The 18,264-nt window shown below is 42.1% G+C and overlaps 1 protein-coding gene and 1 long non-coding RNA gene across 2 annotated transcripts; one reads left to right on the top strand and one right to left on the bottom strand.

The window, feature by feature from the left end:
* The first annotated feature begins 9,988 nt into the window (after window positions 1-9,988).
* On the top strand, window positions 9,989-12,540 carry LOC106392422. The gene is made up of 2 exons (XR_001278796.3): window positions 9,989-11,335; window positions 11,427-12,540. It is a non-coding gene; the product is annotated as an uncharacterized LOC106392422 (long non-coding RNA).
* A 5,265-nt stretch (window positions 12,541-17,805) lies between these two features.
* LOC111210245 lies at window positions 17,806-18,264 on the bottom strand. Its single transcript, XM_022710523.2, has one exon. It carries the CDS (start codon window positions 18,262-18,264, stop codon window positions 17,806-17,808), a length of 459 nt encoding a protein of 152 aa, XP_022566244.2.

Here is an 18,264-nt window from a genome sequence, read left to right as displayed (position 1 = left end):
GGATTTAGATTCACGCCACCGCCGGCCCAGACATGAGCTTACAAGGAACTCCATTCAGGATGGGCGTTGCCGGTCTTCAGGGTTCCAAGGCGTGAGAAGAGAACGCAGTCGCAAAGACCACTTTCCATACCAGGAGAGGAGTAAGGGGCGCACCTATGAGGGCACCATGAGATCTCCTCAACTGTCAGAGTCAGTGGAAACTGTTAATCTTTTACCAACCGCTTGTGTTACACAACGATCACTGTGTGTTACATACGAGTTCGAGAGAAAAAATAAGATAGACGTCTCAGGCATATAAACTTTTCTGAAAATACTTTTTGTATTATTGAGATTCTGTGATATTGTTTACAACAAATGATTGATCTTTATATAGAGATCGAATCATTACAAGTATAAGAGACACAACTCTTTATACTAAAGGACACAACATGAAGAGTTACAACTCTTTGTGTAATAACATAAATAACTAACTTATGTAAATGTATTAAGGAGATATTAGATTATAGTTTAACACTCCTCCTTAATCATATCTCAACTTGACTCCAAGCTGCTTCCTTAGATCTTCAAACCTTGAACCGCCCAATGCCTTTGTGAGAATGTCTGCGAGTTGATCATCCCCTTTGCAATACTCTAGTTCAATGATTCCTTTTTGCTCAGCTTCCCTCACAAAATGGTACTTGATCTCTATGTGCTTCGTCCTTCTGTGTTGCACCGGACTCTTCCCAATTGCTATTGCTGATTTGTTGTCACATAAGATCGGAATGCCTCCTTCAAACTTCTGACCAAAATCTTCAAATAGTCTTTGTAACCACACGGCTTGATTTGCTGCTGCACATACGGCTATGTACTCCGCTTCAGCCGTTGATTGCGCCATTGTTTGTTACTTGCTTGATTGCCAACAAAACATAGCTGATCCAAGAGTAAACACATAACCTGAAGTGCTTTTCTTGTCTTCCTTAGAACCACCCCAATCGCTGTCCGAGTAGCCTACAAGTCTTGGTTCTTTCACGCTTGTGAAGTACACTCCAAAGCTTGATGTTCTTTTGACATATCTTAACACCCTTTTGGCTTCTTGGTAGTGCTTCATGTGAGGTGATGACATGTATCTTGAGAGATAGGCGCTTGCATACATCACATCAGGTCTTGATGCACACAAGTACAAAAGCCCTCCAACGATGCTTCTATACTTAGTCGGATCTCCATACTCCTTGTCATCCTTAACTCCTTTTCCTTGTGGTGTAAGTGGGTTGCTTACACTTTTGCTGTCTCGCATCCCAAACTTGTCTACAAGTTTGTTTGCATACTTTTCTTGTGAAAGAAATATGCCTCCATCGTCTTGAATTACTTCCATTCCAAGAAAGTAGTTCAACAATCCAAGATCCACCATCTCGAATTCTTTCTTCATGTTCTTCTTGAATGTGTTGATGCTCTGAATGTTGCTTCCTGTGATGATTATATCATCCACATATAGACTCACGATCAACACATACTCCTTGCTTCATGATGTATAAGGCCGCATCATTCATACTCCTCTCAAAGTCGTTTTGAAGAAAGTATGAATCTATCCTTCCATACCATGCCCTTGGGGCTTGCTTTAAACCATATAAAGCTTTGTGTAGCCTTAACACCTTGTGTTCCTTCCCGTGTGTCACATACCCAGGCGGTTGTGTGACATACACTTCTTCCTTGAGGTCGCCATTGAGAAAAGCTGACTTAACATCCATCTGATACAATCGCCACTTCATCTGAGCCGCGTAGGCAAGTATGGCTCATATTGTATCATGTCTTGAGACAGGGGCAAACGTCTCAAGATAGTCAACACCATACTCTTGAGCGAACCCTCTTGCAACTAGTCGCGCCTTGTGCTTGATGTGATTGTCGTTTGCATCGGTCTTGATCTTGTAGATCCACTTCACACTTATCACATTCTTATTCTTTGGCTTGTCCATTAGTTCCCACGTCTTGTTCTTCTCAATCATGGCTATTTCCTCATTCATCGCTTCTCTCCATTCCTTGGTACCACACGCTTCATCATAAGTGTATGGTTCTTCATGTGCATGAAGACAAGCTTCTATTGCTTGAGCCGCTTCATCAAGCTCTACTCTCGGTGCCCTTTTCATGATATCAACCTTGGACCTGAACTTCCTTGGTGCCTCATAAGCTTCTTCATCTCCACTACTAGTATCATGATCATCATTTTGAATGAAAACAGGACTTAAAGTACCTTCGGTTTGTTCCTCAGGTGAGTGAGAGTCTTACATAGACAACTCCAATGTCTTCCTCACTTCTTCTTGCCTTTTCCAATCCCACTTCTTGCTTTCTTCAAACTCGACATCTCTTGATACTTCAATCTTCTCATTCTCCAAGATGAGAACTCTATAGCCTTTGGATTGGTTGCTATATCCAACAAAGATTCCACGCTTTGCCTTGACGTCTAGCTTCCTCCTCTTTTGATCCGGGACATGTATGTAGCATATGCTACCAAACTTTCTCATGTGTGACACATGTGGCTTGTGTCCACACCACTTCTCTATAGGAGTGACATCTTCTTCTATTGCCTTTGATGGCAGACGGTTTTGAAGATATGAGGCAGCGTATACCGCTTCTGCCCATAACTTGAGCGGTAAGTCTTGCTCTGCCAACATCGATCTAGCCACCTCCACCAAGGTCCTATTCATGCGCTCCGCTGAACCATTTTGTTGTGGTGAATAAGGCAAGGTGACTTGCTTATTGATTCCTTCTTCTTCACAGAACCGGTTGAATTCTCGTGAAGTGAACTCACCACCTCCATCTGATCTCAGTGTCTTGATGGTACAATCCGATTGCTTCTCCACCATTGCTTTGAATTTCTTGAACAGTGAGAATGTCTCTGACTTTTGCTTCATGAAGTATACTCAACACATGTGAGTATGATCATCCAGGAATAACAAAAAGTATCGGCTTCCATCAACAGACTGGTGCTGCATCGGCCCACATACATCTGTATGTACAATCTCAAGCTTTTCTTTTGTGTTAGTTTGAGATTCCTTGTTGGGGTCAAAATCGGTCAAGACGGAATCAATGTCTGAAAGTCCGTAAAAATCGGCATGAACGTTTTTACGAAAAATAAATCTTAGAAAAAAATCTATTTTTACGAAGAATCTTGCGAAGAAAACACATTTACGAAAAATCAGAGAAAGACGCGAACAAGGTTGCCGCGTAGCAACCAGCGCAAAAGCTGGTCGCTACATAGCGACCGAGCTCTCACCAAAGCTCGGTTGCTACGTAGCGAGCTAGGTCGCTACGTAGCGAGCTCGAGCAGGAGCTCGGTCGCTACGTAGCGACCGAGCTCGAGCCGAAGCTCAGTCGCTACGTAGCGACCGAGCTCGAACCAAAGTGCTCGGTCGCTACGTAGCGACCAAGCTCTTCCGAAACGTCGATACGACATCATTCCATGCATTCTCGTCTACCCTTCGATGCTATCTCCCGAATACCGTAGCGAACCCATCTCACGTTCCCCGCCATTTCTGAGTTATCAATCAAACTTTACCGTAAAAACCGCGGAAAGTTCATTCTTTATCGAAAGAAGCCGTAATAAACGTTTCGAGTCGAAAGACGGCCCAAAGGGACCTAAGACACGACTCGAGGCCAAACTTACGATTTCTTAACCAACAGTCCGTAAACCGCATGTCGGTTTACGCTTGGTTCGCAAGGGAAGATAAATGTCAAGTTTCCGCGGATAAATACGAAATTTTGAAGATAATTACGAAGATCGGAAAAAATGGAATATCTCCATTTTTATGCTATGGCGGCTTAAGTGCAGAAGAGGAAAGGTGTAAACCGACCTTGGGGCCAGTATATAAGGGGTCCTAGGCGAGAGGCATGAAGGGGACTTTTTCAGAGAAAACTTAGCACTTAGAGCAATTAGGAAACTTTCCGTTTTTTGTTATTTCGAGCTGCGACTCAATTAGGTTTAGCCATCTTAGGGTTGCTAGAACTAGGAATCTCGGAGACAGCTCTCGAGCCCAGGCTTATACCTTGTTGTAAACGCTCATACGCAAATTCGGAATAAGACTTCTCTTTGCTCTCTTCTTACGATTTTTATACTTTATCGTTGTCATTATCGTGTTCTGATTTGCTTGGCGTGTGGTATTAGCAGATATCCGGGACCTCTGGGAAATTAGGGTTTTCCTAGTTTCCTTATTTAAACGGAAATCGACAGTGCAAATTTCAGTTCCCACAGTTTGGCGCAAGAAGGAGGGGGATACGGATCAATCTAACTCTCAGCCACAAAACGCTTGATCAAAACAATGTCTGGAAACACGAAAGACAAAATCATAGTTTGCAATAACGCTTGTAAGACAACTCCAGCAGCCACTGCGCTTACGGCGAACGCTTAGGCAAACGCCACAGTTCTTGAGAAAATCGAAAACCTAGCCGCGACTCTTAGCCACAGGAAGTGCAATGAAACAAGCTCGCGATTTCTCTGTCTAAACTAAAGGGAAACGATAAATTTTATCAAACCCCGTACGTTTGGCTCATTTCCGAGCTAAAGAAGTTTCAATGCGTATGAGTTTTACGAAAACACTTTTTCCGAAAACTTTTCGAAAGGTAAAACTTGTTCTCCCAAAAACTGTAGAGAACCCCTAGGTTAATTGCGGAAAAAGTAATCGCAGCAAATCAATTACACAGCTCGGTCGCTACGTAGCGACCAAGAACGTACGCAGCTCGGTCGCTACGTAGCGACCGAACACGCACACAGCTCGGTCGCTACGTTGTGGGAACCGAAATTTGCACTGTCGATTTCCGTTTAAATAAAGAAACTAGGAAAACCCTAATTTCCCAGAGGACCCGGATATCTGCTAATTACCACACGTCAAGCAATCAGAACACGAGAATAACAACGATAAGAATAAGAAATCGAAAAAGAGAGCAAAGTAGATCTTATTCCGAATCTGTGTATAAGCGTTTACAACAAGGTATAAGCCTGCGCTCGAGAGCTGTCGGCGAGATTCCTAGTTCTAGCAACCCTAAGACGGCTAAACCTAATTGAGTCGCAGCTCGAAATAACAAAAACGGAAAATTGCCTAAATTGCTCTAAGTGCTAAGTTTGCTCTGAAAAGTCCTCTGCTATGCTCCTCGCCTAGGACTCCGTATATACTAGCTCCAAAGTCGGTTTACGCTTTTACTCTTCTGCTCTTAAGCCGTAATAGCATAAAAATGGAGATATTCCATTTTTCCCGATCTTCCAATTATCTTCAAAACTTCCGTATTTATCCGCGGAAACTTGACATTTATCCTTCCTTGTGGACCAAGCGTAAACCGCGCTGCGGTTTACGGGCTTTTGGTTAAGAAATCGTAGGATGGGCCTCGAGTCGTGTTTTAGATCACTTTGGGCCGTCTTCCGACTCAACACGTTTACTACGAATTCTTTTTGATAAAGAACAAACTTTCCGCGGTTTCTAATCCGCGAAGTTTGATCGATGAATTTGAATAGCGGAAAACATGGACTGAGCTTGCTACGGTCTTCGGGAGATAGCATTCGAAGGTTTGACGAGAATGTATGGATTGATGTCGTATCGATGTTCGGAAGGGTTCAATCGCTACACAGCGACTGAACTTCGGCTCGAGCCTGGTTGCTACTTAGCGACCGTGCTTTGGCTTGACCTCGGTCGCTACGTAGTGACCGAGCGGGATGAACGCTCGGTCGCTACGTGGCGACCGAGCGGGACGAGCGCTTGGTCGCTATGTAGCGACCGAGCTTTGGCTCGAGCTCGGTCGCTACGTAGCGACCGAGCTTTGACTCGAGCTCAGTCGCTTCGTAGCGACCGAGCTTTGGCTTGGACTTGGTTGCTACGCAGCGACCGGACAGCGTGTATGCGTTGTAATTACGCAACGGTCGAGCTTGGTTAGTTTGGTTTGAATCTTCAAGGATACTTCTTCGTAAAAACTTCGTGTTTGGTTATATTTTACGAAAGTTACATCTTCCTTTTTACTATCTCTTTCAGAAATACGATCTCCGAGAATTTTCGGGTGGTAATTCCGTCGTAACCGTTTTTGACCCCAACAGTTAGCCCCCAGCCCGTTAGGATCATGCATCGTAGGATCCTAGCGTGCGGTTAGGCATGTTCGGCAAGTTAGGCGTGATGGATAGAATTAATATCCGAAAGTCCGAGCTTGAACAGTAAATCCTCATGCTTATAAGAAGGGAGTGACTTTCGTGAGTGTCGTGGTTCGGTCGGAAGTCTTTGGAGGACGCGAGCTGATGACTATACGTTTGAGGAGGAAATGAGCTTGATGAAGAGTGGGATGAATGAACGTGCCCACGTTGAGGCGCTTATCCCTCCGATCGACGAGCGGATTCAAGGGTTCTGGGATTCCATCCCGGTTTCCCCTGATACCGAGGAGGTTTCGACTGGGTTTCCCGATGATGGCGAGGAAGTGGATCGGCCCGCGGATGCGTTCGGTGCTTCGTTGTCCGGGGACTTTGACTTTGGATTATGAGAGGTGGAATAGTTATCGAAAGAGAGATGCTCGTCTTTCTGTTTCATGTTTATGGCCGATTGTGGCCGAGAGATTTGTACGGGCCTGTTTTGGCCGTTTTTATCGTTTATCGGGATTGGCCGTTGGTGGCTTTGAATCCCCTTACCGCTTTACGCGGTTATTTATATGATGAATGTTTTCGTTTTCGTGTTTTCCTGAGTAGGTTTGAAGTAAATATGAGTTGTCGTCTCATATTTAATTCCGATGAGACGTTCAATCTGTTGGTTCGTTCGTGATTTTCGTAAAAATTATTTATCTTTACGATTTTCGAGAACATTGAGATACGAACGGAGAGACATGGTTTAGGATCTCGTATCTTTTAGATATCATGCCTTGAGATGTTTGAGACCAGAGCGTTGGGTTTAGGGCAAGACCTAGGTTTACTTTCGGTTAAGGTTAATGCGGTGACTAGCCGGCTATCGTTTTTCCTGTTGCGATTTCTTCCTGATTCGCACCGATTTAAAATCCGCGATATGTTCTCGGCTTATATGACTTGTATGGTACGAATCGAGAATCTTCTCAGAATTAACTGAAAGTGCTAAACCAAAATTTTGGATTTTTGTTGTAGCGCGCTTTTGTCCTTGTGCTGGACATTTTTAAAGATCAAAAGAGTGATCGAATTACGTTTGTTTAAGACGGCTGGCGTGTTCGTCGGGGCCAATCGACGAACGGGGTGTAAGGTTTTGGTGGTCGCGTTCGGACAATTTGTTCATATTATCTTCGAATTTTAACTTTGCGACGTCTCGCAGTTGTTTCGAGGATTATACGTGTATCTTTGTGCGTTTGAAGGATGATGATTTTTTTACGATTTGTGGGCCGGATGAGGCTGCAGACAAGAGTCTTAATGTTTCCAGGCGTGTCCTGAAAATTTTTTGTGTTTAACTGAAGCGTAAACGTTTTCCGATAAAAAGGACAACGTATATTGTAGTAAAAGTTTTTGAAGTTTCGTAAAAACTCGATTACAATAATGGCGATTTTTTTAAGTGGGAGTATACGAGTATACGCACCCACTCCCCCCCCCTTTTTAGAGAGGGGGATAGCTGAACTCGTCTTTTGACGAGCTGCCTACGTACCCCTTTCGAGGATCAAGCAATCTCGTAGTTCTGTTTCATGCCGCGAGTGTTCTTACTCGGCGGTAGATGTCGCGATGTCCGCCTTGACCTTGTCGATTGTGGCTGGGTCAACGCTATTTTCTGGATGTTCCGGTTGAGTTGTAGCGTGGGCTTCAGACTTGTGTCGAGCTTCGACGTCCGATGCGTTTGCGTTGGTAGACGTTTTTAATTCATTTTTTCCCGGGGTGCTTTTGGCCGAAGATTGGTCTATCTTCGTGATTTGCCTTAACTTGTGCTCTGCGAGGAAGAATAGCCGCGACTGTTTTTGGCACCCCCAGATGGCCGCGACTCCGCTTGGGGTTGGGAATTTGAGACCTAGGTGGAAGGTTGACGGAACTGCCTGCATGGCGTTGAGCCATGGGGTTCTCATGATCACGTTGTAGATAGCGGGATGATCGACCACCGCGAACTCGACGATTTTCGTGATCTCCTTGGGAATGACTGGCAATTGGATCGATCCAAGAGTCATCGATACTTCGCCTGAAAAACACGTGAGTGGTTTTGGCGTCGGAATTACTTCTCCGAGTTCGATGCTCATCCGTTTGAAAGTGTCGCGGAAGATTACGTTGACCGTGCTTCCCGTGTCGACGAGTACCCTTCCGACTTTTAAGTCTCGTATAACGAGATCTATGACGAGCGGGTCGCAGTGAGGTTGATCGATGCCGCCGGCCTCTTCCTTTGTGAAGGTGATCGAGCAATTTTGGCCATCTCGGGGAGGAGACCATGTAGACCAATTTGCGCTCGACTCCGCCTTCCGTTAGTAAGCCTTGATGACCGACACAGTGTCGCCGCAGTATTGTGATCCTCTGATGATCATATTGACTTTGTGGCGATTGTTATCGTTCCCTTTGTCGTCTGGCCTCCTGCCACGTTTATCCCCAGGCTGGTTTTGTTGAGGAGATTTTTCAGCGGACGGATTTCTGTCCGTATTTGGAGGGAGATCAGAATCGAGGATCAGATCCTTGACGCTAGTTACTTCCGAGAGCTCTCCAGCGAGTAGCTTCGCGGCCAGCCTTGCTCCCAAGACTTTGCAGTTGGTTGTGGAATGTCCTCGGGATTGGTGGAACTCGCAGAAGGTGTTTTCGTCATACCCTTGATTGCGAGTCCATGTGTTGCCCGTGGTCCGACCCTGATCCGAGTTGATCGCATAGTTATGCGCCCCCTGGAGATCTTCCCCCTCGTGATGGACGTACTTGCCGTTACGAGAGTTCTTCTTTTTCCCTTTCGGGTCCACGTCTTTCGAGGATGGTCTTACCGCCGTATGTTTTTGCGATAAGACTTTAGTTTCCTCCTCTACTATGATGTAGTCTGTTGCTTTGTGGAGGGCGTCCTGGATCGTTCGTGGTTTGTCGAGAGTTATCAACTTTCTGAATTTCGACTTGTACCAAAGCGTCATTCTCAGCGCGTCGATGGCCACTTTGTCGCTTATCCCACTGACCCTTGACATTATCAGCTTGAACCGACTGATAAACTCGCGGAGGGGTTCGTCTTTCCTCTGGGAGAGACTCCAGAGGTCAACATCGGAAGTTTCTCTGTCTATGAATACAGAGTATTGCTTGAGAAATTCCGATGCGAGCTGTCGGAAACTCCCGATGGTGTTACGACGAAGGCGTGCAAACCATTCAAGTGCTGCTCCTTCCAGGTTTTCAACGAACAGGCGGCAGTAGCCGGCATCCTTTTCGCCGTCCTTCAGTCTAGCTCTTCCCATCGCGATGTGGAAAGCCTGAAGGTGCGCTTTTGGATCGGCCGTACCATCGTACCTCGGTACTTTGATTTTTCCCGGATCGGACACCCTCATGTCCGACATGCGATTGGTAAAAGGGGTCTTCCGAGCTCCTTCCAACAGTCGATCGATTTCGAGGGCAGCACTAGTAGCATGATGGATTTGAGACTTTACGGCCCTCACTTCTGCCGCAGTCTTGGTGATGTAGTCGCGAAGATCGCGATATCCGATGTCTCGTCAGTAGATTTCCGAGCCTGTCGGCGTTTACTGCGAGTGTGCTCGGTTTGTCTTTCAGCCAGCTCCTCATGTTCGTTCCAATAGGCGATTTCTTCCTCTTCCGTCATTGGTTTTTCGAACGGGGAGCCTTCCCGAGCAGATCGGCTTCTGGTCCTTCTCGGATGTCTGTCGACGTCCTCGTTGGTGTCGTTGGAAACATCGCTAGGATCCAGGTCAATGTGTTCGGCTTCGTTATCCTCCGAGTCCTTTGCAGGGGGCGGAAGACTTTCAGGGTTCCCCTTTTCGATGGGAGATTTCTCGCTAGGGTTTTGACCGGAAGGTCGTTCCCGCGCGACTCCTGATCTGTCGAGCGGGGTAGCGAAGTCGAGCCTCTTCCCGCGGATTTTGGTGGTTCCGCGGGGGCGGACTGCTTGGGTCCTTGCCGTTAAGGTTTCAACCTGTTGGGTCAAGGTATTCACGAGCTTATCCTGTTCTTCCGACCTTTTCTCATAGGTGGCGAACATCTTTTTAAACTCCTCGAGCGTCGCGGCGTTGGCTTGTTCGTTGGCCACGGATACGTCCGCTACTAGAGTGTGGAGATCGGTGCTGCTGCCTCCGTTAAGAGGAGTTTGCACATAATAAAAGCTTTGATCGCTATGAAAAGGTTTTTGAGCTTAAGTTGAAACAATATGATTTTTGTTTTAGAAAATCTTGTGATTCACTTGCTAGAACTGAAGAAGAAAGTTTTGTTATTGACTTTCCTAGGCATAAACTGGTCACTGATGTTTTTCTTGCATCCACATATGTCTCGAAAGAACCTAGGAAATTTCATGAACCGAAATTGCAATTATTAGGTTTGAAATTTTGAAGTCTGCAAATATCTTTGAGTTTGAGATTGATTGTTTGTGTGCTGAAAATGATTCTAAACATGTAGGATTGTTCTTTGAGGATATTCTAGTGTATAACACTTTCTTTGATAAACCTGTTGCACAGTTGAAAATAATTTTCACTGATTCTGAATATGTGAACTTGATCTTTGATGATATCTGGGTCTGTAATATTTTCTTTGATATGGATCATAGATGGAGGAATCATACTGTTTTGTGCTTTGGAGACATTCTGGTCTACAATAATTTCTTTGACATGATAACACACTTTATTTGTCCAAAACAAGCTGAGAAAGGTACAGTTGAAAAGAGGGGCTATAATGATCAGAGTATTAAAGATCAGTCCTTGACTAAGTTGGAGATACAACAAGCAAACCTTGAAAACTGTCTAGCCGTCAGCTTTGACATAGGAGCAGTCCAAGGATCATATCTCAACAACCAAAAGGAATTAAGCAACAAACTCGACTGCAATGGAAACTTAACTCAACAGGGTCTCACCTCGAATTGGAATCATGTCCAAAGCTGCTTAGAGCCATGTACATCTAAAAGAGCTTGGAAGCATACAAGAAGAAACTACAAGCGTAAGGAAGATTAGAGATTCAAACCACCTGATTTGAACCAGGAGAGACATCAGGACGTCACTTTCTTCATCCTCATCAAAGAAGTCCCTCCAGACGCAGCATACAAGCCAAAACCGAGAAAACACAAATTTGGGATAAAACTCTTACTTTATGATGAATTTGCATGTGCTAACTTGTTTTTTTTCAATGTATCATGTTTGAGGAATGCATCAGAAATAAGGAGAGCAAAATAGATCAGTTTGTTCCACATTTCAGAACCAGCCAGCAACAATGCCTATGAAAGAGGCTTGCAAGGTAACTATAATGTGAGCAATGAATTTGATGTTACTGATTTTGTTTCTTTTCATACATATGAAATGGATTTGAGGTCAAATCTTTTCTCAAGTGGGAGAGGATGATGTGATCTTGGCAAGCAAAGGAACTGATATGACTAAAGAGATGGAACAGCTTGTACCAGGAATTAAGGAAGACAAAGAAAGAACCATGAAGTCGCATGGATGTGATTATGTGGATACAACTGAGTGGATGCAACTCAGTGAATATGATTCTGAAGATCTAACCCCGTGGATGCAACCCCGTGGATGCGAATCCGTGAATGAACTTGAATGGATGTCTTACTCCAAAGATCAGAAAGAAGACCCTTTGGTTACTGAAGAAACAAAGGACAAGGACTTAAATGTTCCCCTTGATCCAATGACTAGGTCCAAGCAGGCGAGGTTCCATGAAGCTCTTCATCAACTTCTACACACTATCCATGGCAGTCTAGAGTGTGCTTATCCAACCTCACTGTTTGTGATTCAAGCAGCATAGATCTTCATCAAGAGAGGTGTTGTGACTTGCACTCTTTTCCTTGGTTTGGTTTTGTACCATTGGGTTTTCCAAACAAGGTTTTTAATGAGGTTTGGACACAACACTACATATAAGCCTCTTGATGAAACTAAACCAAACCAGGCCCATTTCTATCAACAATTTTGTCCATAAGCAAGGAAGGAGAGGAGCCTAACTTTTGATTTCAAACTTGGTCTTTGTATTAGCTGTCTTTTGCTGTCTTGTTATTTCCTAAGTGTTTCGAAACTCTATAAGTATGTTGTACTCACTTCTATGCAATCTATCAAACTCTTTTCTAATAAAAATTTTCTCTGAATCTTATTTGATCAAGCTTGTCTAGTTTATTTCGGATCCTTGATCCTTACATTGCAAGTAAACCCTTGATAGGCCAAGAGTCGTTCCGCAACTCTTAGAAGTATCAACTCAATCCACTGCTTAGTTCATCATCACAATCGTTGGAGAGCATTCAGGGACGTGATCAACTTATCCAGGATCACTTCAGGAGTTGAGCCATACTCTTCTTCAAAAGGATGTATCATTTTCAAGTCGATCTTCTCAGCCATTTGAAACTGTTCTTTTTGTTGCATGTTCATGAGAAAATATCGGTTTACTTGATGATATACTTACTAAAGGAGAAACTATTACTTTTAAAGGTTGCTTTGAAAGACAAAGGAATGGTATAATAACTACAAAAATAATCCACCAATTAATAAACAAAACCGTTTTTAACATTAACGTTGAATAAAGACATTATCTAAAAATAATACATTTAGTTTGACACTGTCAAAGAAGGTGAAACTATTCTTTAGTTTAATTTAAGAATGACTTATCAACCTCTTTCCACTGATATATTTTCTCGTGACTACAAACCAGTGAAATATATACCAAAGATCATTTAAAAGATTTACAAATTAACATAAAAAGAGTGTAAATATTTAACCTTACATGTATTGAATTCTCTTGATAGTTGTAGATATGATAAACAACCTAATAAATGGTATGTAACCATCATGTTCTTCATCTACATTTTTAGTAGCAAGACATAAATCTTCAATCTCTACCCAAGTTCCTTCGATGAGTAGAGGTTCGCACCGACGAATAAAATTGTTTCTAACTCTTGCTTGAATTTTAAGACTCTTATAAAAAGTCCAATCAGTTACTTATACATAGATAAAATATAATTTATAGAGTAGTTAAAGATTAATTGTACCTTCTCGTCAATCAACATCAAACTAAGTGTTCGACCTCGGTGAATGATATGTTCTTTACATATACTATTAATCTTCACACGAACAATCCAATATGTTTCTCTACAATTTAATCTTCTAAGTTGTCGATACACATTTTAATGATATTTTAAAATCTACTTCCTCTGTCGTTTATGCAGTGTTTATATAAGATTTTTGTGAGAATGTGCTTTATAAATTAGGCTAAGAATAATATATTGTTTATATTATTCGTTTGATACGATAGTATCATTGATATATATTTTTCATTGATATAATGACTACAAAATACATTTCTATCAATATGTAATTCTATATTTTGGATACAAAATATAATAAATATATACTTTGGCAGACTATATTTGTGACGGTTGGAAATGTTTAGACTTCAATTTACATACGTTAGATTGCAAAACCATATTCTCTTAACAAACTTAAAATTTTTAGATTTTAATGTAATTTATATTAGAGGGTTTAAAATGGAGGCTCGCTTCCATAAACTAAAGTACTTAACATTATTACAAACAGAGTATTCATAACCTAACAATTAAATCCATGTTGGACGAAATTCGAATTTAGCACATTGTCCCCCGTGTGTAATCATGACCTTTCGTGAATATTACCAAATAATCAAATTTTTAATAACAAAGCTCGATAATTATTAAATGCATGCGGAATAGTTGGGAAAATATAATAATTTTACGTCCATATCCGTCCACATTGACCAGTCACAAAGTCTTAAAATGCTAACTGAAGAGGCATAACAAGGCTGCATAGTCATGCAGCCACACGGCTAACGATACATACACTATCATTGTGTCTTTGTGTCGTGCCTGGAACTAATTTTCGTACGGCACCCGGGTAACGCACAGCCTTCGGGTGGACTAATGACTCTAACAACACTCCTCCTCGAAAGAATCTCACCGATCACTCCTCAACAAAAGTCGAGGAAATTTTTGGTTACGGCTAATCTCATTACTTTCGTGCTCAAAAGTGATGTACCATCCAAGCCGAGACCCAAATGATATAAAGCAAACCATACGACAAGGGTTTGTGAAATGCTTGAAATAAAGATTAAGTGTCACCCATTTCTTTGGGCCGAATCCATAATTTTAAAAAAAGCCTACAATGTTGTAATTAGAGAGTTTAGAGACTGAATATTCCTGTATTATTATTTCATAATATGAGATTCCTTATATAAGGATTACAATAAGAGATAAATAGAAATAGTACAAATCCTAATCTTATTAGATTTAGGATAACGACTAAACACATAAATGGAAAGATTACATCTACTAGGAAAAAGAAAAGGATTTCCTTTTCTCTAAGCTTGTGGCCGCCTCTCTCTCTCCTCTAGGACATGCGGCTGCTCTCTCTCCTCTCTCTAGGGTTTCGGTTATCTCTCTTGGTATGGGCCGGTTTATGGACCGGGCCGGTTTATGGACCGGGCCGGTTATGGACATTCATTACTTGATTTATAACACTCCCTCTTGGATGCCATAACCATACAGGATTCGTAATACGCTTCACGTTGCCTCATTAAAACCTTATCAGAAAAACCCAGTGGGACAAAACCATGATGAAGGAAAAAGAGTACAACACGCACTACTCCCCCTGATGTGAACCTCAGTGGAAGTTCTTTAGTCTACGCATCTGATGCGTGAACTGTCCTGAACATGCAGGTGGGGAATTCAGCCAGTTTCATTACTAAGCCGTAACTAGACCACTTCGACCTCTTAGGTCGTTTCTCATGTCTTTTGACATAGAGTGTCCCGGTAAAGCATGTGTGCTAAACAATGTGAACCACATTGTCCTCGGAGATCACTGTTGGGTCTTTGCAAATCGTGTTTGCATGTGTCCCTGGTCTAGACGTGATCGTGTACTGTCATCTGCTCTTTACTTTGGTCGGACAAACTAAGTACTTATGGACAATATACTAAACATGGTTATCAAGAACCTATGTCTCGGTGTATCTTCTATACACGGATGTATATCAATGGCTTTATAATTTTATCATACTATGGCTTATTGGCCAGAATATACTCATGGACCCATACATATGGTCATCGATCTTTCTTGCCTTAGGCAATACCATATATATATCAATCTCGGACATTGCAGTCCTTTATCCATCTCTTGATGGCGTCCTATGACCTATCTTTCCATTGGACCATACCACGCACTGGTATATATCTATTAGGTCATGGATCTCGATTGTACATTCTTATGGACTGCAACCTATTGGTATCCGATCGAGAGGGATAGATTTAAACGTCTTCTCTCTGCCTCGCGGCAATTTCACGTGAGAGTAACAGCAGTAGCAAACTATTCTGCTATGTCGGATCCTTACTAAAGGATCTGATGTCGGATTGGTCAATCCGGAGATCATGCTATTGAGATAGTAAGCTGAGGCAATCACCTTTCTTTAGGCTGATCTTTCTTTTCTACTAGCCCGTACTATGATCTTGTCGGTTCATGCTAGGGTTACAGATTAATAGATAATATGTATAAACCTCTCTTTAGGTTGGTTTAGTATAAACACAAGGGATTTCGAATTTCTTTATAAATTCTCATATGGACTGAATTTGATCGTTCTTATAGAACTCCCTTTCATAATACATGCAACTGCTTTATGTTTCAGTCCATGAACAGCTTAGGAACAATGCTGTTCTTTCATCCAGTGATCCATATGCTGCTTACTACATCTTTATATGTGAATCTAATTCTTTCATATGACCAGACCATTGTCAATTTCGAAATTTGTAGCAGCACCCACCACATAGGAGTTTATCTCCTTATAATCTGTTCCCTGGTCTATGTGAGTATCCTTGTGTAACAAGCTATGATCGAATGCTGTTAGTAGGAAACATGAACACCTTTAAACCTCGTGATCATGTATCATATCTCACGGTTTCTTTTCCCCCACAAGACCCATCTATTTCACTGGTTTATATCAGATGGCGTTTCAATGGCCAATACGCCAATCTCTTCTATAGATACTTTAAACCCCATGTTTATCTTTTCTTTAATCTTTATGAGTACTCTTTCGTGGGCACATGATCCTCGCTTATATCTTTAAACTCAAGTGCTATTCTCTTTATGTATTTCTATACAAATATCTTTAATGTGTGTGTCGACACTTATATATGTATGTGGTTCCATTATGTTCCAGACATGATCTAATAGATTTGAGATCTTATTATCCAGGACCTTTGTTACCTAGTAGCTTGGCGTACCAAGCTACATGGTTTGGTACCTTAGATGTGTAGCTGCGCAGCCTTTTCTCAATGTCTAGTATGGTTTCCTTATAAACTTGGATTGTCATTCTATGCACCATTCTTTCTTTTCCGAGGTTCCTTATCTTATGGAACACTTGGTCTATCTTGTATAGACTCTATAGCAACTTGATTGTGTCTCTTTCAAGGACATCAGATTTCGTTTGGTGCTAAGCTGGTTATGACATAGTCATTCTGTTCTTTTCGGGTCAGTGTCTGGCATCTCGATTAGCTAGCATTTTATAACCTTTTCTTTGGACGTCTACAGTTCTAATCCGAGGATCTTGCCAAGACCATGATGGTTGATACCATTCATTCTTATCATTCTTTCTTTGCTCTTTATACCAGCTTATAACTTTCTCTTCATAATGTTGGATAGCCGGATCCATTTGGTCATGCAATCCGTACCTGGCCACTATTTGATCACCCATGTTTTTGGCTCACGGTCTCTTTGAATTCGTGGAGAAAGTCATACGCTTATCCAACATATATTCCCAATCCTTTTCTGAGATTCCAACTTAGACGGCACACATATTTATGTGGTGGTTTATTCAAAATCTCTTAAGATGGTGTATGTCTGGTTTATGACCCGTATTCAATCTGAGATGAGAATATCTATGCTCACTTATATGGCCTGATGTAGTTGAAATTTTTATACATGTAAATCCATAATGTCCCTAAGCTCTAGGATGGATGTCCGAACCTTTATAGGTAATGGACTGTGCGGCCAAGCCTGCACAACACGGCCAAGCCGTTTATATCATGGTTCTAGACCATGTTTCACGAATTTGTAGTGTGATCATGGATTTAGGGTTTTTTATCCTCTCTCCCCCTCATGAACATACTATAATTTCGTGGTGCTTAGGATAATAAAGCCTTAATGAGTTTCCCTTTGTGTAAATGTTTCACAACGTGAGTTCTAATGGGAATAACTCTTTGTGCCTTTCAACTTTCAACCTTTTCATCAGTTGTGGACCAAGATGGCTAATCCGGTCTTTGCCATATAGTGTATAAAATTTCGTGGGATATATATGAGTATAGTCACCACGGCTCTTGCCTCTTATTCATACTGATCTGTAGCATAGTTTTGATCAGTAGAGTACACATGTATAATCTTGACCACTTTCTTATAAGGTCTTAGGCGATTTTTCTTTCAAAATCTGAAGGAACTTGTTTCCTTTTGTTTGCCCATTGTTTCTATTTAGAAACCATATTATCATAACACAATGGGTCACATATTATTGGGTGTATATAATGCCTTTTAAGGCAATGCCCTGGCCATAGTTTCTTACTAGGCTACTATACCCGTACTATAATGCCCTTCAGGCAATTCTTTGTATCAATAAAATCATTCACATTATCAAACAAACTAAGGCAAGATATAATAGCAATGAAATCAAAGCAATTCATAAAACAATAAGACAAGATGTCGATTTTAGTCTTTGAGACAATCAGAAGTCTCAAAATCCAAGAGGTCGTCCCTTTCAAGGTCGGAATCATCATCAGCATCATACCCAGTATCATGAACCATATGGGCTTCTGGGTTCTTGTTCTTAAGGCTCTCTTGATAGAGCTCACATAGATGTTTAGGGGTTCTATAATTCTTTGCCCAATGGTTTTTCATCCCGCATCTGTGACAAGCTGATTTGGTCGAGTAAGACGGTTTGGATATGCCACCTCGACCACGGCTATAATTGCCTCGGCCACGGCTAGAACCACGACCACGGTTATTGTGGTTTCCTTGCCGACCATAGCTGTCACAGCCACGTCCCTTGAATCTACTATGGCCTTTGCCGTGTGACTTCTTATTATCATGAACGTGGTTGCATTCTTTGGGATCTTTCTTTTCAGCCTCATTGGCTTCTGGTAATGCTGATGTTCCGATGGGTCTCAT

The sequence above is a fragment of the Brassica napus genome, chromosome C8 (assembly GCF_020379485.1).
Source record: "Brassica napus cultivar Da-Ae chromosome C8, Da-Ae, whole genome shotgun sequence".
Taxonomy (NCBI): Eukaryota; Viridiplantae; Streptophyta; class Magnoliopsida; order Brassicales; family Brassicaceae; genus Brassica; species Brassica napus.
This window is presented reverse-complemented; position numbering and strand designations above follow the sequence as displayed.

Excerpts from the sequence above, each read along its gene's own strand:
- LOC111210245 (XM_022710523.2), bottom strand. The coding sequence starts at position 18,264 with ATGAGACCCATCGGAACATCAGCATTACCAGAAGCCAATGAGGCTGAA.